Source organism: Octopus sinensis, linkage group LG2, assembly GCF_006345805.1.
Source record: "Octopus sinensis linkage group LG2, ASM634580v1, whole genome shotgun sequence".
Lineage (NCBI taxonomy): Eukaryota > Metazoa > Mollusca > Cephalopoda > Octopoda > Octopodidae > Octopus > Octopus sinensis.
In genome coordinates this window covers 58,366,858-58,392,054 of record NC_042998.1, presented here as the reverse complement: position 1 = coordinate 58,392,054, position 25,197 = coordinate 58,366,858, and the positions used below count along the sequence as shown (strand labels likewise).

General features: G+C 35.4%; 1 protein-coding gene and 1 long non-coding RNA gene across 6 annotated transcripts in view; one reads left to right on the top strand and one right to left on the bottom strand.

Annotated features, from left to right (window-relative positions):
• The window catches only part of LOC115224721 (1-phosphatidylinositol 4,5-bisphosphate phosphodiesterase epsilon-1), a 1,072,053-nt gene that overhangs the window by 272,261 nt on the left and 774,595 nt on the right, over positions 1 to 25,197 (bottom strand). For all 5 annotated transcript variants that reach the window (XM_036513495.1, XM_036513498.1, XM_036513507.1 and 2 more), the window contains one exon: positions 18,895 to 19,148. In XM_036513495.1, the coding sequence (XP_036369388.1) occupies positions 18,895 to 19,148 (254 nt within the window). The remainder of the gene's footprint in view (positions 1 to 18,894; positions 19,149 to 25,197) is intronic.
• LOC118767968 lies at positions 15,874 to 16,322 on the top strand. Its single transcript, XR_005003886.1, has 2 exons — positions 15,874 to 15,906; positions 16,126 to 16,322. It is a non-coding gene; the product is annotated as an uncharacterized LOC118767968 (long non-coding RNA).

The following is a 25,197-nucleotide window of genomic DNA, read 5'->3' as shown; positions in this document are numbered from 1 at the left end:
AAAGATTACTCTCACATCCCATTGTATTCTATATTTTTAATTGTTCTAATTGATTAAAATTTTAGGAATCGGCTCCTCTATTATTATTCACCAGTGTTAGCAAGATTGTTATGGTTATTTCTCCTCACCAATTTCTTAGTTCAATGCCTTAAATATGACTGGTAATTTGTTTTACTAAATCATGGCTGTATTTCATATTATTAACACTAAAAGGATAAAATGCAAAGTTAACCACAGCAAGATTTGAATGTAGGAGAAATGTAATGGGTTGGCTGAAATATTAGAGCAAGAATGTTGAATATATAGCCTGCATGTTGGAACTTGCCCATGGCAATTCTTCATCTAGCCTCTTGATCAATTCTATTACAAGATTTATTATTATCATCATTATTTGAATTTTAAAATATTCCATAAAATATATATCACACTAGCGTGAATTCAGAGTTAGTAGAGCACCAGTTCTGCTTAGTCAAACCAGTGCACCCCAGGGAAGCTTTTGTTATCTCTGTCAATAGAAATGAAACTTACAAATCAATTCTCATACTAAAAGATGTGATCAATTTCCCCTTCACTTTGTCTATATATGCTAAGCTAAGACAAACTACTTTCTTTTTCAAATGTACACATTAAGTTTTATTAGAATGGATTTGAAAGATATGAAAGATATTGAAAGGTTTTGTAGTTGTAAGAGTACAAATTTTCTATCAAGCATGGACTTTTCAAAAACTGCTTGCATTAATTTGGACAATTTCTATCTTTGTCTCACTCAAAGGATTGTTACCTAATAGATATGTTGATCAGCCTTTCCCACACATCTTTACACAAACTTTCTAATATGATGGATGTATGAAATGTTCTGAGCCTAATCTACAAACGGGGCTGCTAGGTAGCTGAAACAGTTTTTTTCTGGTAAGTACAGTCTTTTTGGAGTATTCTTGCTCATTTTCATGATTCTGATATTTTAATTTTTTTTGTTACAGATTTTTGAAGAAACAAGTGTCGAGTTTACAAGGAAAATGGAGAAAACTGAGTATTGTGCTGTCGTAAAGTACCGTCATTTGAAAGGCATGACTCCATCAGAAATCCATGAAGATATGGTGAGAACCTTAACAGACAATGCTCCTTGATATGCAACCGTCAAACGCTGGGTAAATGAATTCCAGCATGGCAGGGAGAGTGTGGAAGATGATCCCACACCAGGGAGGCCTCCAGCTGCAACCACCGAGCACAACATTGAATTTGCTCTTGGTATGATAATGCAAGATCATCGAATATTATGTTACCAGATAGCTGAGAGACTGGGCATCTCAAAGGAAAGAGCAGACATTATTGTGACAAAAGAATTTGGGTTCTCAAAGGTTTCTGCAAGGTGGGTCCCTTGCCTTTTGACTCCTGAACAGAAACGCACCAGGTGTACTTTGTCCACGAGTAAACTGGAACTGTTTGAAGCCGATGAAGAGAATTTTCTTGCTCATTTTATTTCTATGGACGAAAGTTGGGTTCATCACTACCAGCCTGAAACCAAAGAACAATCAAAGCAGTGGAAGCACATCTTCTCCTACTGCAAAGAAGGTCAGATCATTCCTTCAGCTGGCAAGGTCATGGCATCAGTTTTTTTTTTTATTCTCAAGGTGTCCAGCTGATCGATTACCTTGAAAAGGGCTGTATTATTCTCAGCTACTGTAATGCCTCCAGGAAGCAATCAAAGAAAAAAGGCCAGGAATGCTCACCAGAGGAGTCCTTTTTCATCACAACAATGCTCCAGCCCACACCTCAGTGGTTGCCATGGCAACAATTCGTGATTGTGGATACGAAATTGTTCCCCATCTGTCTTATTCACCAGACTTGGCCTCCTCTGACTTTCATCTATTCCCAAAAATGAAAAAAGCCCTGGCTGGTCGCCATTTTGCCACTGACAATGACGTCATAGATACTGTAGGAAGTTTCTTAAAGTCTCAAACAAAAGAGTTCCCCTACGCTGGGATAATGGCACTTCAGCACCACTGGAGAAAGTGTTCAGCCATCAAAGGGTTCTATGTTGAAAAATAAATCATCAGAAGTCTTGTACTATGTTTTGTTTTTTTGAGGCTCAAGACTTTTCAGACACCCCTCGTAGTTCATCACCTTTCCTTTTTTTGTGTTAATAAAGTTATAACTGTATATTGGTCTCTTTATTCATTTACACTATTCATAGGGATATCTTAAGAATAAATGCCCCTATCTTGCTCATGAGATCTTGTCTATATTTCATTCTGGCCAGCAGATCCAAACAAGTTTGATACCCTTGGTTTAGAGAGTTTATCAAAATGCCTTGTGGTATATAGTTTTAACTCTTTATTTCTATGTCCAATCTCATCATAGTTAACCTTCTAATTTAACTGATTCCTTCTGGGGTCAATTAAATAAAGTATTACTCATGTATTGGGATTGACTTAATAGGCTAATCCTTCCGTTCATAATTTCTGGATGAGTGCCTATGTTAGAAATTTAAACATCAGAAAAAATGTGATGTTGTATATAATTTGGCACTTTGCATTCTGAGTTCGAATCCTATCAAAGTAAACATTGCTTTTACCTTTTTGAGTTCAATAAAATGAAGTGTCAACTTAGCTCTGGAATCAAAACTAACCATTTCCATTGAATTTCTGGTTGTGAGACTATATTAGAAACAATTATTACATGAAATAGGTTATTTGTTAATTATTTTTAATTATGTTAGTTATGTTATTTAACAAATTATTTTCTATACAATAGGCATTCTAGGATACTTTTGCCCCATTCATTCTTATTAGGGAACAATTTTACTTTACATTCATCCCTGGCCATTAAATTAGTTAAGAATATTTCAGTATAATCTCAGAATCAAGATGAAACTGCAGAAAAAACAAAAACAAAATGAAACAATAAACAAAAAAACTACATCGTGTCTTTCTATTCACTTATTAATCAATTCAAGCTTACATCAATATTAGAATTCATTTCTTTTTCCTTGAATCTAAATTAGCTTAAATGTTTAACCGAATCTGTTGTTGCTTTAGATTCTATTTCTGTATTGGTTCTGAGCAAAATCATTGTAATGCTCTCAGGAATTTGAAATTAAACTTGACTTGTTTTAGTCATTTGACTGTGGCCATGCTGGAGCACCACCTTGAAGAATGTTTTAGTTGAATGAACCTACCCCAGTACATATCATTTTTTTCAAAGCTTGGTACTTATTTTACCAGTCTCTTTTTGCTGAACTGTTAAGTTACAGGGACTTAAACAAACGGACAGTGGTGGTGGGTCCAAATACAAATACAAACACAGACACACAAACATATATGTATATATATGTGTGTATATATATATATGTATGTGTGTATATATATATATATGTGTGTGTGTGTGTGTATATATATATATATATATATATATATACACATATATATACAACAGGATTCTTTCAATTTCCATCTACCAAATCCACTCACAAGGCTTTGGTTGGCATGAGGCTATAGTGGAAGACATTTGCCCAAGGTGCCATGCTGTGGGATTGAACTCAGAACCGTGTGGTTGGTAAGCAAGCTACTTACCACACAGCCACTCCTGCATACATATATATATATATGCACTGCACGGTAATTAATATGATTGTCTTTTCAATAAGATATTAAGGTAGCTTTTTTTTATAGCACACAAGGTCATTATTAATAAAATTAATCTGAGTATATAACGAAGTTACTAGTATGTGGTCGTTCAACCAACTGTAAATAACAGCCAAAGTACACTTAAACCACACCTTATCCTTTGCAAAAAGTAGGACAAATTGGATAATAACAAGATGTTTAAGGCTGGAATATTTGATCATAAATCAAGAATGCTTGATCAGAACTGACCTGGGGCTAAACACTACTAACAACAACCTTGGTGTGAATATTTGATGTAGAATGGATGATGAGAATGCTGTGAGAAAGAGTCCCACTGGGCTGTTGTCTGTGCAGAGTAATCGTAGAAGAGGCAGACAAGGGAAGATATAGAAATAAGTGGTGAGGTTTGCTATCCGTGTGCTGGGCTTCACTGACAAGACGGGAACAAAATACTGAGTGGCAATATTATTACTGTGAGTTCAAATTCCGCCGAGGTCGACTTTGCCTTTCATCCTCTCGGGGTCAATTAAAGAAGTACCAGTTACGCACTGGGGTCGATATAATCGACTTAATCTGTTTGTCTGTCCTTGTTTGTCCCCTCTGTGTGTAGCCCCTTGTGGGCAGTAAAGAAATAATTATTACTGTGAGGGCATTTCGTCCATCTTTATGTTCTGAGTTCATATTCCACAGGGTCATCTTTGATTTTTCATCCTTCTGGGGTCAAGTACCAGTCAAGGTTGAGGTAATCGATTTACCCACACATCTGAACTTGCTGACCTTGTGCTAAAATTTGAAACCAATATTATTTTGTAAGGTAGACTCTCCCACCCTGGGAAAACATAGAAATATGATTGTTAAAGCATTGATAAAGGTGATGATGGTATTTGCATGGAGATTGTGATTCCGTGTATATCTATCTACTGACATTGAATAGACATACATGGGGACACAATCTGGTCCTTAAGGTCCTCTTCAATGCTACTAAGAACCAAATTGCTCTCATCAGCAGTGATTAAAAAACCACTGAAGAAACCAGTTAAAGATTTCATTATCTTTGTGCATTCAAGACAGCAGATCCGTTTGAAGAAGAAGAAACTTCCTCTGAATGATGAAAAGTGGAACAGCTATTGGGAGGTGGTTGCAGATCTACTGGGGTTCCAAGGATTCTCCCCCATTCCAGTTACAACGAAGCAAGATATTATGATATGGTATGAAAGAAAGAAAGTAGTAAATATAGTCAAGTTAACAGTTCCTCATGAAAAATAAATGGACACAGCTCAGGCTTGAAAGATCAATCGTTACATAAACCTCCTTTAGGTCTGTGAAGATGCAGGCTGGGAAGCGGAGCATTTTCCATTTAAAGTTAGATGTTGAGGATTCATTAGACACAGTGTGAGATGATTGTTGTCACTAGCCCTAACCTCATTGTAAAGCAAATAGCATCATGAGTGATATCCAGACTACAGTGGAGATGGTGAGCCATTGGATCTGGTTAAAAAGAGATGATGAGATATGGCTAGAAGAGTATTGAGAAAAGCCTAATAACCAGTTGATTTAGAAAGCAGGGCCTCATTTCAGTGAGCAGGACTGGTGTACGATGATGCTGTCGAGAAGTAGGCCCTGAAACAGCATGCATTATCTCCTGATGATCCCCACCCTATAAGCTTGCTAGCATCCAATATTCAACTGATAGCATTCACGTCTGCAAATTGTCTGCAAAATACACACACACACCACATCTATCTTCTATCTATCTATCTATCTATTATCTATTATATATATGTATGTGTATATATATATATATATATATATATAGTATATATATATATATATATTATATAATATATATATATATATAATATATATATGAATCAACATCATCATCATCGTTTAACGTCCGTTTTCCATGCTAGCATGGGTTGGGCGGTTTGACCGGAGTCTGGAAAGCCAGGAGGCTGCACCAGGCTCCAGTCTGATCTGGCAGTGTTTCTACAGCTACATGCCCTTCCTAACACCAACCACTCCGTGAGTGTAGTGGGTGCATTTTACGTGCCATCGGCACAGAATATATATTTATAAATATATACAGTGAATATAATACATAGTCTTTGGACTAAATTTTTACATGCTAGGTCATTAGAAATGAAAATTTCTATTAATTTCCATTTCCCTTTGATATGATTAAATCTTATAAGTATAAATATATATAGATATATATATATATACACACACACATATATATATCAATATAATATATATATATATATATATATATATTTACATATACATATACATATACATATATATATATATAAACTCTCATAGGTTTAAAAATAATATATAAAGTAAATAGTCTTATAAGATGAACAGATATACGAAATGAACAGCTGTATAAGGTAAACAGTGATATAAAGCAAATAGTTTTATGAGAAGATATGTGAATAAGATGAATTGTTATACAAGATAATCAAATATATTAAGTAAGCAACTATATAAGGTGAATAGTTACATAATGTGAATATTAAGCAAAATTAAATATGATTCTAATTTTACCTTTATTGAACATATAAAAGTGTCACTGTAACATGCTTATAAAGAGTACTGAAAATATGGGGAAATATAAATAGAGCAGAAGTATATAAATAAAACACCCTGGATACATGTTCCGTGCTTGTTCATTCACATGCACAGTAATTTTGTTCCTTTTCAAAAGAAACTGTGCGTAGGTGTCCCACCTACACTGCTTCCAGGCCTACCTATTTGAATATATCAAATATATCTTTTATGATCGCATCAATATTTTGTTTTTGCCTTTTTCTTTTTTAATCTAAATATTTTCCTGCCACTCACAGTAGAGTAGAAAAGTAAACTGCTAGCAAGCTAATTCTACAAGATACATATATATGATTCTTAATTGTAGCTATTTTATTTTGATTACATTACTAATGCTTTTGAGATGGAGGAATAGATGGCGGAATAAAAAACTAGTTCATTGATTCTGTTCTCCAAGAGTCTATTACTAGTCTAAAAATCGTAACATTGTTTTCTTTCAGTGCTGTCTTTCTCTCAGTAGCTGACATTTCTATTGGGGAAATACTTAGAGAATTTTCAAAGAAACATCCACTGAGAATGGCTTTCTGCAATATTTTCCATTTCCATAGTAGTATTGAACTTAATACACTAATTGTTTAGCATAATGATTGTTCTGTTTAATGAAACGATTATTTATTCACATTATTTTGAATAAATCCTGTATTACCTTATAGATTTCAGATTCTTATGAGGTAACTGTTAATTTTAAGAATGATATTGTAGGATAGGTGTGAAGAGCAAGATCTGGCCAGTTTGAACATAAATCAGGTAGAATATTTTGGCCTGGTATGACTGGCTTAAATGCTAAGGGGTTAAGCTCTTGAGAAGCAAGTCAGTTATACAGGGCTCCCACTGCTTGCAACGGAATACATATACCAACACTATAAGAGTGAGTTAACATTTGTCGGTCTGAATCAGTGAGAGTCTTGACCATAGACACAATAATACTATCTAGAACAACAGTCTTTGGTTGGCAGCCTGCCACTAAAATTAGTCATTTATCCTTTTGCCTTAGGTATAGGTATTCTTTATTGCATATGAAACGCTGTCCACCAGATCAGTATCTTATCATTTTAAAATATCTTTCATCCTCACTTACTGCTATCATAGTATTGTTCACTTTTATCTGTCTGCTTCTATTACAGCTTCAATTTTCATTCCACGTTAATCAATATGTTTCACACAACAATTTTCTGTCTCTAATTAACTAAATTATATGGCAACTTGCTCATTTATTTCTCAATTTCCAACTACAATAAATGGCTAAACACCTCAATTTTCTTACTAACTCAGTATTTACTGCTTCTGCTTTAAATACACCATCTGAACTGATCTTTATTACATTCACATTACTTTCAATATGCATCTACTAATGTATATTCTAAATCCCAAAGGCTGATATTAAAATTGAATTAATCGATTTTTCTATCTCATCTTTCACAAAATAAATGATTATCAACATTTTCTATCTTAACAAAAGTATTTAGAAGAAATTAAAAAGTTATTTAGTTTCATTTAAATCTATTTAAAAAAAAAGAGAAGAATATGATTATTCTTCAAATTGTTTTAATATACAGAGAGAGGCAGTTTATATATTTGGGCACAATCACTCAGGCTATATCAGGGAAAATGGATTGTATTCAACATAGTCGCAGTAATTGCTTACACACATGAAACTCCAAGAAGCTACAGACTGAATCTTTAAATTTATACAAATATAGGAATAGACATGGCTGTGTGGTTAAAAAGCACACTTTGCAACCATGTGGCTTTGGGTTCAATTCCAACGTGCATCACCTTGGGCATGTCTCTAACTGTCTTCTATAGCTCCAATGTTTTGTGAGTGAATTTGGTAGACAGAAACTGTGTGTAAGCTTCTTGTATATATGTGTATGTGTATTTCACTGTGCTTGTGTTGTTCTCATCATCATTACTTGACAACTGATGTTGGTTTGTTTGTGTCCCAGTAACTTAGAGATTTGGCAAATGACACTGATGGAATTAGTACCAGACTTTAAAATAAGTATTAAGAGTTGATCTGTTTCGCTAAGAATCATTTGAGGCTGTGCCCCAGCATGGCCACGGTCCAATGGCTGAAACTAAGAAAAGATACACAATAATAATCCCTACTACATGTAATGAATGTTCTTTTTCTAGTTTGTCTCTATAAATGTAAATGTATATAAACAAATATCCATTATACCCTTTGCTCAGGGTTTTGTGCTGCTTGGTGATCTTCAAGTAGCATGAAGAAATTTTTATTAAAAAATATTTATGAATTTATTCCTGATATTTATTATAATAAGGGAATGTAATTTGTACTCCTAGTTTGTTTCCATGCTTGTTTACGTTATATGATTTAGTTGGCTTTTGTTCTGCTGTTATAATTTCCCAGGTCAAACACATGCTACTCTATATAATATCATATCTCTACCACAGACAGAATCTATTGCAGCATTTCTGAATACTTGTTTGGTTCATTGTCCTTGAGTTGTTGAGCTTTCAGTAATACTGTCCACATATTTGAGGTTAATCCGTCATTGAATTGCTCTATGAACTTCTATATAAACTATAAAATGCTGAAAATGGTCAATCAAGAAATCTTTAAATCTCTCAAGGTATTCTATAAGACTTTCAACTGATGGTCAATTCAATTTTATTATTCTTTGGAGGTAAATAAATTGTTCTCTCTAAAGAAAATTCTAGTGTAAAACTGCATCCTGCTACAATTTGGAGCAAGTAAAAATATTCACACTAGCAATACTTTTCAATTCATTCATGCTGTTTAATCTTAACCAAACCTAGGATCAAAGGTGTTATAAGTTTATTTCTTTCTTCAGACATATCTAGAAATATATTAACCAATGTATCCTTCAATTTTTGGCATGAAATATATTTGACTGTTATTTCTAGCAGATCACAAAATTATGTAGGGGCTCCTTCATTCATTATATGAGATATACTAGACTATTTAATGTATCTTCAGGAATCTTCAATCTCATTTCTCTCTCTGGGCCACAGTAGAGAGAGAGGTGGCTTTATGCTAGATAATGAAAGATTAAAGTAGCAAATCTACTCAGAAAGCTTTGGTCAGCTCTTGGAGTAACCGAACACACTTGCCCAATGTACCACTCAGTGAGACTAAATCAGAAATTATGATGTTAGGAAGTAAATATTTAAGCCATGTCTGTTCCTGGGTAGTTTTTTTAGAAATTATTCTACAGCTCACTTTTGTGGCTACAGTTCTTTCAGCGGTTATCAATTTATTTTATGTTCATCAAATCTACATACTTCATCTTGTTGATCTTGTCAGTATTAATAGAACTTTTCATACAATATCTACATTGAAACAGTTCAGTTTCCCACTTTGAATTGGAATATAGAACTTATCAACTTCACCAATGACAATAATTCTGTTGGGAATTTAGACTCAACAGTCAAATACCACGTAAACAGTTATTAGTTTTACCATCTTATCTACAGAAATTTCAGAATTCCCATGAAGTACTTAAACTCATATTAAAATCAATAACAAATCTCATAATTCGCAAAGAAATCATTTCAAATTTGACATGACAATTTCATTAAAATTAATGAAAAATTTTTTAAAGATAAGAAAAAAAGACAAAAAAGAAACAACATACAATGTGACAGTAATTTTAGTGTTCTAAATTCACATTACTTTTCTCTTATATTTACAAATCTAAAAAGAATTTTATATGAATGCTGAGAAAAATCATAAGCAACTAAGAAGCAAAGTCTGCAACATTAGTTCAATTTTTAGTTGAACTACTTCATATCTGGAAAAAAAAACAAAAGAAAAAAACATGAGCCCTGTAATTAACGAATAAAGAAACCAGTATGTATGATGGGGAGAATTATGCACTCTAACTCACTTGCTGTATTTACCCCTCTCTTTTTCTTTCTCTCTCTCCTCCCCTCCCTCTTTCATTCTTTCTTTCTTTCCACACACCCTCCGTTATTTGTTTGTAGACCTTCATACCCTCCACAGTAAACAGAAAGTTTCCTTGAAATTTACACCAGTAAGATGCTGGTGAAAATGCTGTTGAATTGAAATGCCAATAGCACACCAAATTTGATAGTACTGTGTTGTGTGCAATTGAAATTAGTCATAAAGGGACACTACTCTATTATCATCATCATCATTGTAGAAAGGATTATTTGTTCCCAAAATAAAGTGGTGAGCTGGAAAAATTGTTAGATATTAGAAAAATGCTTTGCATCATTATTTGTTCCACCTCTTTATATTCTGAGTTCAAACCATGCTTTGGTCAACGCTGTGTGGTAAGAAGTTTACTTCCCAACCACATGGTTCCAGGTTCAGTCCCACTGTGTGGCAACTTGCACAAGTATCTTATACTATAACCCTGGCTTGACCAAAGCTTTATGAGTAGTTTTGGTAAATGGAAATTGAAAGAAGCCTGAAGCCTGTTGTATTCTTTTACTTGTTTCAGTCATTTGACTACAGCTATGCTGGAGCACTGCCTTGAAGAGTGCCAGTAAGGCAACGCTGTGTGGTAAGATCTTAGATGTACAATACACTCTGTAAAGTGCTTGGCTTTAGAAAGGCATCCAGTCATAGGAACAATGTCAGCATAGAAACAACTACAATACAAAATCCAATAAATAAATGCCTTTTCTGGGGGAATCTTTGATGAAAGTGAAGTAATAGAGCTACTGGGGGGGGGGGTGCAGTTCTTGGATCAAATCCGGTCAAACTGTCGAACATATGTCAACATGGAAGATGAACATTAAAAGATGATAATGAACCTATGGAACCACTGTATTTTGATTACAGTTATTGGATGTACTACAAAATATAAATATTTCATTGATTCAAAGGAATAGTCATTAGTGTATTGGACAGAATGTCTTACAGTATTTGTTCCAACTCTGTGCATTCAGAGTTCAATTCTGGTTCAACACTGGAAAACAATGATGTTTCTTGCAAGCAGTGTGACTGACAGAAGCTATCAGGAGTTAGAAAACCAGTGAGAACAAGGTTTCCCTCATTTGATCAAAAAATCAACTGACACAAATACCATTGTCATTGACTCTGTGTGGATGATAGATTCTGTGGATGTCCTCTGATGAATGTCATTATTCTGTATACACCTGGGGTCACCTATATGATAACATAGAATTCTGTTTTTATTGTTGTTGACTAACTTCCATGATTCCTACTACATCTCTCTATCCTTCAATGACTCCCTCACACTTAGTCTCCTCGTCAATTGCTCCCTTCCCATCCACTTTGCCTCACACCTTCTGTGTCCATTGTAATGTTAAATAGCCCTTAATACTTATTCCCTTTACACAGTCCAATCTATTACCTCTACAACTCTAGCCCTCTCTTCTTTTCTTAACCCTGTCACTAATCCCTTATCTCTCCTCTTTTCCCTGCCGTGCTCCCTGATCCTCTCCTCTTATCATGTGATTTTATGCCCTTAGCCTTGCAATTAATGAAGCAATCATCATTAGTGCTAGTGCTACTAAATAACACCCAGTATACCTTGTAAAGTGATCGGCATTAAAAAGTGCATCCAGCCATAAAAACCGTGCCGGAGTTGATATTGGGGATCTTTTCGGTTTGAACGGCAGTTTTTTCTAGCGGTGTCATATGAAATTGTCACCCACAATTATGACCCTAGTATCAATCTATTACATTTCAATCTATTTTAGGGTTAGGGTTAGTTAGGGTTAGGGTTAAGGTTAGGGGTGGGAGAAGGGTATCTTTTTTCTTCTTCAGAAATGTAAATAAACCCAATCTGTTTCTGAAACGAGGGACATTTTCATATGGCACACAATGTTTTCACCTCAACAGACATCATTGATTGGTTGAAATTGCAGAAATTGAAGAAAAAAAAAACCAACAAATATCTTACAAACTATAGAATTTTCTCAATAAAGCCAGGAGAAAAAGATGTTTTATAAAAGCATTCTACCAGTATAAGAAGTTTAAAAGTGTTTAGTTACGTGAAAATTATTTTTAAAAACTGCCGTTCAAACCGAAAAGAGCCGATATTGGTGCTGGAGACTGTCCTCCAGTTCATCAGTCCTTGTCTAAACATACAGACCATACAAATATGGAAGCCAAACATTAAATGATGATGATGATGATGAAGTCAATCCTACTTGAGCAGAGACCTATGATCAAAAACATTCCTGTATGACCATCTAGCGTTTTCTTCAGGCATTGTGTATCTAAGACTTAACTGGAGTAGACATTGATAAGAAAACTGTAAAATAAATAAATAAATAAAAAGTACTCAAAAGGGATTTTTCAAAGTTCCTTATCATATTTGTTCTGCACTGATTTGTGCAAAGACTCCCTTGTCACTCTCTGCATTTGAAAATGCAATAAACCTGTGATTGGTCTGCTGGAACACTGTAACCAACAACACTATTGTTCAACAATTGCAATACAAAATCCAATAAATAAATGCCTTTCCTGAGGGAATCTTTAATGAAAGTGAAGTAATAGAGATCCCCAAGGGAATGTTAGCAATTATAATTAATTACACTGAACTGTATGAGAAACCAGATATAGAATTTCATAATATGGAAGTTTATGTGAGTTATCCGTATGAATAATGAGTGGAAAATGAAGCATATTACAATGTAGGCCAACATAACCTGGACATTTCCTCATTGCAGCAATGCTGTTTGGCCAGATTGAAGAGGGAGAAAGAAAGAGAGATAGAGAGAGAGAGAGAGAGAGAAAGACAGAAAGACAGAGAGAGGGAGAGAGAGAGAGAAAGACAGAAAGACAGAGAGAGGGAGAGAGAGACAGAGAGAGAGACAGAGAGACAGAGAGAGATGTTATTGAAAGGTGTTCAGATTATTATGATCTCCTGTTAATAGCTAACGGAGAGAATGTTCCAGAGTGGGAGATGTATGTAATATATATTATATAAATTGTTCTAAGAACTAATAATACATTTTGATTTTGGCACAAGGCCAGCAATTTTTGGGGAGAAGGTCTTGTTGATACTATAAAACCCCAATATTTCACTGGTACTTCATTTTACCAAACCTGAAAGGAGGAAAGGAAAAGTTGACCAAAGCATGGTTTGAACTCAGAATATAAAAGGGTGGAACAAATAATGACGCAAAGCATTTTTCTAATATCTAACAATTTTTCCAGCTCACCACTTTATTTTGGGAACAAATTATCCTTTCTCCAAAGCACAAAGTCTGAAATTTTATAAGACGAGATACATCGATCACATTGTTCAACTAATACTTATTCCATCAATTTCCGACAAAAGATGAAAGACAAAGTCAACCTCTGTGGAATATGAACTCAGATAATAAAGATGGACAAAATGCCGCTAAGCATTTTGCCCAGCATTCTAATGATTCTGCCAGCTCACCATCTCCTAACATAATAACGAGCATAGTGTTTTTATATATTTGTATATGTGAAAGAACATTCGAGCGAAGACATTGCCAGTGCTGCTGGACTGGCTCCTGTGTAGGTGGCATGTAAAAAAACACTATTTGAGCATGGTCGTTGCCAGTACCACTTGACTGGCACTCATGCCAGTGGCATGTAAAAGCACCCACTACACTCTCAGAGTGGTTGGCATTAGGAAAGGCTTCCCGCTGTAGAAAATCTGCTAGATCAGATTGGAACCTAGGTTGGACGATTTGACAGTCAAATCATCCAACCCATGCTAGCATAGAAAGTGGACGTTAAACGATGATGATGATGATGATAGGTGCAGGAGTGGCTGTGTGGTAAGTAACTTGCTTACCAACCACATGGTTCCAGTTCAGTCCCACTGCATGGCACCTTGGGAAAGTGTCTTCTCCTATAGCCTCGGGCCGACCAAAGCCTTGTGAGTGAACTTGGTAGACGGAAACTGAAAGAAGCCCGTCGTATATATGCATATGCATATATATATATATATATATATGTATGTGTGCATATATGTTTGTGTGTCTGTGTTTGTCCCCCCCCCCCAACATCGCTTGACAACCGATGCTGGTGTGTTTACGCCCCCTTAACTTAGCAGTTCGGCGAAAGAGACCGATAGAATAAGTACTAGGTTTACAAAGTATAAGTCCCGGGGTCGATTTGCTCGACTAAAGGCGGTGCTCCAGCATGGTCGCAGTCAAATGACCGAAACAAGAAGAAAAGAGTAAAAGAGTATATATATATTTGTCCAGAATCACGCAGGACGTGGAGGAGGAGAGAAAATAGAAATTCAGTACTCTCTTTTTTACTCTCTTTTACTCTCTTTTACTTGTTTCAGTCATTTGACTGCGGCCATGCTGGAGCACCGCCTTTAGTCGAGCAAATCGACCCCGGGACTTATTCTTTGTAAGCCCAGTACTTATTCTATCGGTCTCTTTTGCCAAACCGCTAAGTGACGGGGACGTAAACACACCAGCATCGGTTGTCAAGCAATGCTAGGGGGACAAACACAGACACACAAACACACACACACATACATATATATATATATACATATATACGACAGACTTCTTTCAGTTTCCGTCTACCAAATCCACTCACAAGGCATTGGTCAGCCCGGGGCTATAGCAGAAGACACTTGCCCAAGATGCCACGCAGTGGGACTGGACCCGGAACCATGTGGTTGGTAAACAAGCTACTTACCACACAGCCACTCCTGCGCCTAAGGGAGAAGTAGTGAGAGCAATAGCCATGGTTGAGAGGGACTGAGAGAAGGTAATAGCAATGAGAGAAAGGAAGGGGTGATAGATGAATAAGGAAGGAAAGGGTGCAAAAAAATCAGCGTTTCAACTCTGTATGAGTATGTGTGTGTATGTGTATGTGTGTACAAGGGAGGTATGTGAATGTTTGTATGTGTGATTATTATGTGCTTTATTTTGTACTAAAAGCACCCACTACACTCTTAGAGTGGTTGGCATTGAGAAGGGTATCCAGCTGTAGAGACTCTGCCAGATCAAGCCTGGAGCCCGGTGCAGCCATCTGGTTCACCAGTCCTCAGTCAAATTGTCCAACCCATGCTAGCATGTAAAGCAGACGTTAAACGATGATGATGATGATTTATAAATAAAATACTACAATTAGGTGTCATTATTGATAGCAGGAATGGCTGTGTTGTAAGTAGCTTGCTTACCAACCATATCGCTCTGGGTTCAGTCACACTGCGTAGTACCTTGGGCAAGTGTCTTCTACAATAGCCTCGGGCTGACCAAAGCCATGTGAGTGGATTTGGTAGATGGAAACTGAAAGAAGCCTGTCGTATATACGTATATATATGTTTGGGTGTCTGTGTTTGTCCTCCTCCAGCATCAGTTGTGTTTACATCCCATAACTTAGCGGTTCGGCAAAAGAGACTGATAGAATAAGTACTAGGCTTACAAAGAATAAGTCCTGAGGTCAATTTGCTGGACTAAAGCCAATGCTCCAGCATGGCTACAGTCAAATGACAGAAGCAAGTAAAAGAAAGAAAGGCATGTGATCAGCTGGTGTTAATAACAATCATGATAATTGTTTCCTATTCTGGTACAAGGTCGGGGGGTTATTTAATTACATCAGCCTCATTATTTTATCAATGCCAGAGGGATGAAAGTCAAAGGTGACTGCAGAAGGATTCAAACTCAAGTGATTCAACAAATGCTGGAAGGCATTTTATCCAATGCATTAACCCTTTATTGTTCAGATTGCTCTGTTAACCCTTTCAATACCAACCCAGCTGAAACAGTATCTGGCTCTGTAGTACAACTGTCCTGTTTTCAAAATTTCTGAATTAAAATTTTCCACCAAGTCTTAGTCACAATTTATGTTGCTAACTCTAGCTTAATAATAACTAAGTTATTTTACTAAATTCTTTGTTATATTTAATTGAAAGAACACAGAGCATTTCAAAATAAATACAGTAACAAAAAGGTTAAATATAATACTTTTTCACTCAAATTGTTTTGAATTAATCATGCATTTTCTTATAACTTTGAGGTTTCAACGAAGTGATTGTTTATTTTTGAAATGACAATGTAGGTTAGGTGTGAGAGGCTAGATATTGCCAGTTTGAATATAAAACATGTAGAATATCTGGGCCAGATATAGCTAGTTTAAACACTAAATGGTCAAGGATTTTGCTAATCCTACCATACAAGCAAAGAGTACCATCCGAGTGTGATTGTTGCCAGAGCAACAAGCTGGCCTCCATGCTGGTGGCATGTAAAAAGCACCATCCGAGCGTGATCATTACCTGCATTGCCTTACTGGCACTTGTGCTGGTAGCACGTGAAAAAACATTCGAGTGAGGTCATTGCCAGTGCCGCTCCTGTGCAGATGGCACATAAAAAGCTCCATTTTAGCATGGCCGTTGCCTGTACCACCTGACTGGTCCTCATGTCAGTGGCACATAAAAGCACCCACTACACTCTCAGAGTGGTTGGTGTTAGGAAGGGCATCTAGCTGTAGAAAACCTGCCAGATCAGATTGGAGCCTGGTGCAGCCATCTGGTTTGCCGGGCCTCAGTCAAATCGTCCAACCCATGTCAGCATGGAAAGCGAACGTTAAACGATGATGATGATGATGACCTTATAATAATTGTTGATAATGCTAAATTTATAAGAGTATTTAAATGAATTTATTTTCTCTACAAGTGAAGGTTCGTGTCAGGTTGGGAATCTAGTTGTAGAATATCTATCTTATATAAAATCTGTCTGACCCATGCAAGCATAGAAAAATGGATGTTAAGATGATGAGGATGATGATGACATTCAGAGTTTGAGTCTGATTTAGATTTAACATAACCTTTAATTTTTTTTTGACACTTGCTTTGTTTTCTAGATTATTCACTTCAGTTAGTTTGCCATACAGATAAAAAAAAAAAAGTATGACCTTCATATATTCATAAAGTGTAAAATGTGAGGTGAATGTGAATAATGAAATATGCGGAAAAAATTGGAGTATGATATTGTATCTAAATATAATGGTTAAATTAATTTTATTCTTTAATTTAAAGTTTTATTTTCTTCTCTACATACATATGTCTAATTAACATTTTTGATGCTTGCTGCATTGGGTATATTAATTGTAAGTTGACTGTTGCTTTATTTTTTTCTTTAATATACAGATGATGTCTCTGATTAATTAATGTTAAGTGCAGGCATGACTGTGTGGTAAGATGTTTACTTCCCAATCTCATGGTTCCAGGTTCAGTCCCACTGCGTGGCAACTTGCACAAGTATCTTATACTATAGTCCTCGCTTGACCAAAGCTTTATGAATAGTTTTGGTAGATGGAAACTGAAAGAAGCCTGGAGCCTGTTGTATTCCTTTACTTCTTTCAGTCATTTTACTGCAGCCATGCTGGAGCACTGCCGTGAAAAGTATTAGTTGAACGAATTAACTTGCATTTTTTTAATGAAATCTTAGTCAAATTATGAAGCGGCTGATTGATCAAATCACATCATCAGTGCTATTCTCTGTATCTTAGATTCAGATTCTTGACAGCCTCATTGACTGTCAGCTTTCCTATCAACTCTTGACTGTTCAATTAATTGCCCTGTTAACTATTGAAAGAACTTTTAACAATTCAGTTAACTATTAAGTGTCCCATGAACAATTGACAGTTCATTTAACTGCTGTCTACTAAACTTTTAACATTCCAGTGGACTCTTAGCAGCTCAGGTAACTGTCAACTCTCCAGTAAACAGTTAATACTTTTGTCACCATACAATCAATTTTGAAATACATTCAATTTTGAAAGTCATGAAGAATTTAGGAAAATAATTGGCATTATTAATCTGGTATTTGGAACATAGCTAAAATGATATTTAGACGAAATGTTTTCATTTTGATCACGTTATAATATAAAATTTATATCATAGATTCAGATGAGTTAATTAAATTTTAGATGTCCAATAATTTTTTAGTAATCTGTTAACTTTGGTAGTCCAGTTAATCAGTTAACAGTTTAGTCAACTGCCAATGGTACAGTTAACTCCTTAATAGTTAATCTATCTTAAACAGTTCAGTTAATAATTTATTTAATTGCTAACAGTTTAGTCATCTCATCTCTTAACAGTCTAATCAAATATTAGCAGTCTAATTAGTTTAGTCACCTCTTAACAGTCCAATTCATTCTTAGTACTCCAAAAAGATTTTAATACAATCTTGTTAGCTCTTAATAATCTTCTTCATTTAGCTGTGAGTAATTAGTAGACAGTAAAGCATCATTAACAGCACTATAAAATTGAGGAGTATTTCATTAGTTCACGTACTTGATTTCGATTCTTGCTGATGACATGATGTCATGGTAAAAGGACTAAATAAAATCACTCTATTTGCAAACAATAAAATATATAGTTCTAATCTTTTTATAAATCATTCAGTGAAAAGATGGTGTCTATTGCTTCAGACTGGTGAACCTGATGCAATCAATGTCCAGATTGAACATCAGTAGGTCAATGTGTGCACTAAAATGCTTCAAACAGACTAATATCTGCCAAAGGTGTCCAAGTACCTATTAGTATAAAACCAAGCAGCATGGTATGTTGCCACCCAAAGGATATCCTGGTTTAGTTTAAAAAACAGCAATAACAATGACAAACAAGCCAACATAGAAAATCAATAAAAAAATTACTCAATAAAAATCTAGTTTTCTATTTTCAAATTGGAAATGTTGTGTATTCCAAGTTAGACTTACCTCTCCAAATCTTTGAAGAAGATCCTCAACTGATACTTGTTTTTTATTTGTTATTGGTCTGATAAGGTCAAGACTAACTTGGCGTATGTATTGTGCAGGAGGTATTCGATTGAATAACTCATATTCCGTCTCTGTTAACGATAAAGCTACTTCTTCAGGAAAATGAAGAATTTTTTGGATTAATAGAAGTTCTTCAGTATATATATAATTTGTTCCTATATCTGATTGCATCACAAAGTGCCGCCGGCTATAATCTGTGGAGGAGAATGAAATAAAAGTTAGTTGTTGTGACAGAAATAATGTAAGCTAAATAAGAAGAAATACAACAAGGAAGAAGAATGAAGAAGAGGGGGCAACAAACACCATGTTTCAATAACAATTGCTATCCTTAAAGGATTTTTAGAGATTCTTGAAGCATGAAATGTAATCAGGTTTATTGCATTGTCTGTTGTTATTGGTACAAACAAATACCTTATCATTGGCAGGATATATATATATATATATATATATATATATGTATATATATATATATATATATATATATATATATATATATATATATATATATATATATATATATATATATATATATATATATATATATATATATATATATATATATAATATATATATATATATATACATATATATACATATATATATATACATATATATATATATATGTACATGTTTTTATATGAGATCTTTGGGGCTATTTATTTATTCATTTATTTGTTTTGCAAATAGAAACCATTCCTAATAATATTTTTCAAATCTCAATCACTGATATCATCCTCCTCCATTCCTGTCATCATCACGATCGTCATCATCATCATTATCATCATCAATAGTAGTATCCCATTAGTATCATCATCATCCTTGGTAACATTATCATTGCCATTCAAAGTAACTATGATGATTAGTATCCTGAACATGATCAATTCAATTAGGATCCTCCTTCTATATCATCATCATCATCATCATCTCATTTGTGTTCCTCTATCGCTTTCTTGTAATTGGTTGGTGCAAGCTAACTAACTTCAAACATCTTCAATTCCTCACTACACTGGCATAGAATAACAATGATTAATAACATAGGAATAAGACACAAAATTTGGGGAAATCACAGCTGATTACTACCATATCGCATTCTGTGAAGTGCTTTATACCAATTCTTCCATTTATCACTTCTTCTCTCAGGCAACAACTTCTAAAAATAATTATGAACTACTGTACAGCAAGAAACCTGTTCTGTTCAGTCCCCTTCTCTCATCCTTTTGTCCACCTTGCATCTCTCATCTCCTAGCATAAATTTCCCCCACCCCTGGGATTCATAGTCGTGCAAACTATGTAATGACCTAATTAGTGCTGGTGGCATTATAAAAAGCACCCAGTACACACTGTAAAGTGGTTGGTATTAGGTGAAGATCCAAGCTGTTGAAACCACACTGAAGCAGACCCTGAAGTATGATGCAGTTCTTGGGCCTCTTGAATCTTGTGAAGCTACCCAACACATGGATCAGGCAGGATATTTTATCTTTGAATAAGGAGCTTCATTTCACATTGATCCAATCTACTCAGTTGAAAATGTGCACCTGCCTTGTACTGGTGCAGCCCTGTCTTTTTCTGCGGTTACTTAATGTTCTGCTGGGTTAACGGGAGGGAGGATCAAGAGGTTATTTGTGTCTGCTTATGAATACAAACACACCTAAGACAGATTTCTTTATTGAATGCAGGAGTGGTTGTGTGGTAAGTAGCATGCTTACCAACTACATGGTTCCAGCTTCAGTCCCACCATGTGGCACCTTCTACTATAGCCTCAGGCTGACCGAAGCCTTGTGAGTGGATTCGGTAGACGGAAACTGAAAGAAGCCCATCGTATATATATGTGTGTGTGTGTGTGTGTGTGTGTGTGCAGGGTGTCTGTGTGTGTGCGTGTGTGTGTGTGTGTGTGTTTATGTGTGTCCTCCCAACATCGATTGACAACCGATGCTGGTGTGTTTACATCCCCATAACTTAGTGGGTTGGCAAAAGAGACCGATAGAATAAGTACTAGGCTTACAAAGAATAAGTCCTGGGGTCGATTTGATCGACTAAAGGCAGTGCTCCAGCATGGCCTAAGTCAAAATGACCGAAACAAGTAAAAGTGTAAGCCATGCAGGGTCAAACACAGAGGGAACAATACAATGTAGATATTTTCTTTTTAAAAGCAATCAATAGGAATCATAAACGTTTTGGGGCACGTACACAAAGGATAACAAAGTATTGCTTTAAGGCACTTAAAATAATTAGCAAAAGCATTGTGTGTACTACCAGGTCGTACCTACTTGCAAAGATCAGCTATAGGGGTTTTAATATGAGGCTAAAGGCCAGCCTGAGCTCCCAAAAATACTAAATCACCTCTTACAGATGACTTTATTTTTACATCTAAAACGATTCTTGTCCATTATTAATACCCTTTTTACAATTACCATTTTTTAATGCTCCTTGTGATAAATGTTTCAATACGAACTTAACTATTGTAATGTTATTATCAGTCCAATATGCTTGAGGCATGTTCAAACTGGAGAACAGACACACACTGCATTTTGTCATAGAAAATATATCACACCATTTGTCAACAAATGGATATATTTTCTATGACAAAACACAGTGAATAGCTTGTTCTCCAGTTTGAATTTACCTCATGTTCTTGGATTAGGCAGCATGTCTTGTTTTAAAAGATAGAATATCCAGTTTTACTTTGCAAAGTGTTGATCTGAAAAGGATCTACAACTGGTTTCTTGGATCCATGGTTTGGTGTATTCTAAGAAATATAGAGCAAGTTTCAGTAAGGAATTTAGCATTCATGTAAATGATCGTGAAACATCTGCTCTTAGGCACTTCTGTTCTATTGAACTTTTGAATTTAGAACTTAGTGTTCACAAGAAAATTAATTTTATGACCTGGTTTACAATGAACAAGCTTTGAGGAAAATAGGTGTGTGTATTTGTGTGTGTGGAGATAAACCAAATAGACATGGTAAAGGGCTTTTGTTCAAGAAGCTATGAAGTAGAATCAAAGACTCATTATGATTCATAGGCGTAGGAGTGGCTGTGTGGTAAGTAGCTTGCTTACCAGCCACATGGTTCAGGGTTCAGTCACACTGGGTGGTAACTTGGGCAAGTGTCTTCTACCATAGCCTTGTGAGTGGATTTGGTAGACGGAAACTGAAAGAAGCCCATCGTATATATGTATATATATATGTGTGTGTGTATATGTTTGTGTGTCTGTGTTTGTTCCCCAACCTCGCTTGACAACCGATGTCCCCATAACTTAGCAGTTCGGAAAAAGAGATTGATAGAATAAGTACTAGGCTTCCAAAGAATAAGTTCTGGGGTCAATTTGCTCGAATAAAGGTGGTGCTCCACCACAGCCATAGTCAAATGACTGAAACAAGTAAAAGAGTATGATTTCAAAGCAAACTTCTTAATCACTCGTGTGTGTGTGTGCGCGCGTGTGTGTGTGTGAGTGTGTGTGTGTCACATTAGTATCATTCTAATGTCTACTTTTCCATGCCAGTATGGTGAAATGAAATTTGTTTACACCAATGCTTACCTGTTTCCAAGCAACACAATATTTCACCAAGTCATTTGAACATGAACAATACAATAATTAGATATGATTTCACAGAAGATAGCAAACTACTGAAACAGTGTCTTTGAAGGTGACTTGGATTTGCAATTAACATGCTCTGTCAAGACAAGGTGACTTGTCTTGATAATGCATGTTAATAGTGAACAAATGTCACTGCACACACACACATGCACATGCATGCATGATAGCTTCTTATTATTTCTGTCTATCAAATCTGTTTGCAAGGCTTAAGAATACAAGAAATGTATTGTTATTTCTAGTAATTTTAACTGGGTGTAAAAGAAAGGTGATGAACTCTAATACTGCAAAAGAAACCTATGTCAGAAGTGAAAATATGGATCTACTTGGGCTACTTATCCTATATAAGCTAAGCAATGAAGTAAAAGAGGTCAATGTATGATTATAATGGAATGGTGGAGTTGTCAAAGTAGCTTCTAACCAAGATGAACATAATATGGATCATATTAAGAAAAATATTTAATCTAAAAATCACTATCCTCTCTAATCTTGAAACACTTACTTGCTTAGACATCCCCATGGACTGTAATATTATAATTATTATCAACTCCTATAAACTAAATGAAGAAATCACCTACATAAATAGAGTCTCTAACTACTTATTTTATATTATTAAACAGGTCACCAAAAAGAATTAGTAAGCATTTCTAGCTTATATTCAGATAAAGCTACCCTACACAACAATACCTAACACACTAGCAAGGTCTGTATCATCTATACTGAATTCACCCAACTATATCTAGAAGATAAGTATAAAGGATCTGTGGTTCAATTGATCATATAAAATAACTTAACTACAAACATAGCTTGATGTTTCTTCACCCTAGTCAACATTCACTTCTCACGAACACATAGATGTTCTAAAATATTTAACTGTAGTACTGTCAAAGTAAGTTATAACTGTCTACCTAATCTTGATTCACAAATCTTTGACCACAACAAAAAAATTTAAGTTAAGTAACATCCCCACAAGATTTTATGCTTTCAGTCAGTAAATGCTTTGAGAAATAAATGATACACAGAAAAGACTTCCCCAGTGTATACAGCTTAACAGAATCCGCCATTGGACTCACAGAGAACATCTTTAAATTAGTTATCCAAATCCCTTTTCTTTTCCTTCTGCAACTCCTGTGCATACAGGACACACTCTAACAGCTACATAACAAAACTCACAAATATTACATAAATAACCCACGATCTATATAAGACTACAAAATAGTGGTGAGCTGACAAAATTGTTAGCATGCTGGGCAAAATGCTTAGTGGCAATTCGTTTGAGTTTATGTTCCACCAAGGTTGACTTCGCCTTTCATTCTTTTGGGATTAGTAAAATAAGTACCAGCTGAGCACTGAGATCGATGTAATTGACTTACCCTCTCCCCACCCAAAATTGCTGGCCTTGTGCCAAAATTTGAAACCAATATATAAAACTACAATAATGCTAGAAAACTTACTCCTGCATATACTTAAACACACAAGCCTCACAGCAATTAATGCAAGCAACGCATTCATGGCTTTAGGTGTGAATGGATATGCATTTGCAGATATATATATATATATATATATACACACACACACACTCACACTCATATCCAAGAGCAGAATATATCTGGAACTTTGATTAAAATTTTTATCATAACATCATAAATTACATAGTCTTTACACATGTTTCACTAGAATGTACTAGTATGTCAGGCCATCTAATTTGAAATAGCAGCTTTTCGATATTTACACACACACGCACACACACACACACACACACACACACACACACACACACACACACACACACTAACACACATAGTTAGCTGTGGGCATGGCCTTGTAGTTAAAAAAACTTGCTTTAGAAATAAGCAGTTTAAGATTCTTTCCTTTTGCATAGAGACTATCAGTTGGTGTTTTCAACTATTTTCTCACATGTTGACCAATTCCTTATGAGTGAATTTGATAGATGGAAACTGAAAAGAATCTGTGTATATATATATTTAATGTGTGTGTGTGTGAGAGAGAGAGAGATAGAGAGAGAGAGAGAGAGAGAGAGAGAGAGAAAGTGTACCTATATTTGTGTTTCCTTGTCTTACCTATGCCTCTGCTCAAGTTTACATGTTAGTATTAGTACTCAAACGCCAGTTGAATAACTAGCATCAATTGGATGGAGTTTATTGAGACAGATTTTCAATGACTCGATGTCCTTCTTGTTGCTAACCCTTACCTGTTTCAGAGCAAGGAGGTAATATTTCTCCATTACCAGACATGTTTTTGAACAATACTGGTGAATAACATTCATTTACAGCAAACATGCAATACCAAGACAAGAAAACACAAATATAGATACTCTTTCTCTCACTTTCTCTCTCCTCTCTCTCTCTCTCTCTCTACACACACACACATTAAATATATATATATACACATCAGATTCTTTTCAGTTTCCATCTATCAAATTCACTCGTAAGGCATTGGTCAACATGTGAGAAAATAGTTGAAAACACCAACTGATAGTCTCTATGCAAAAGGAATGAATCTTAAACTGCTTATTTCTGAAGCAAGTTTTTTAACTACAAAGCCATGCCCACAGCTAACTATGTGCGTGTGTATGTGTGTGTGTGTGTGTGTGTGTGTGTTTGTGTGTGTGTGTGTGTAAATATCGAA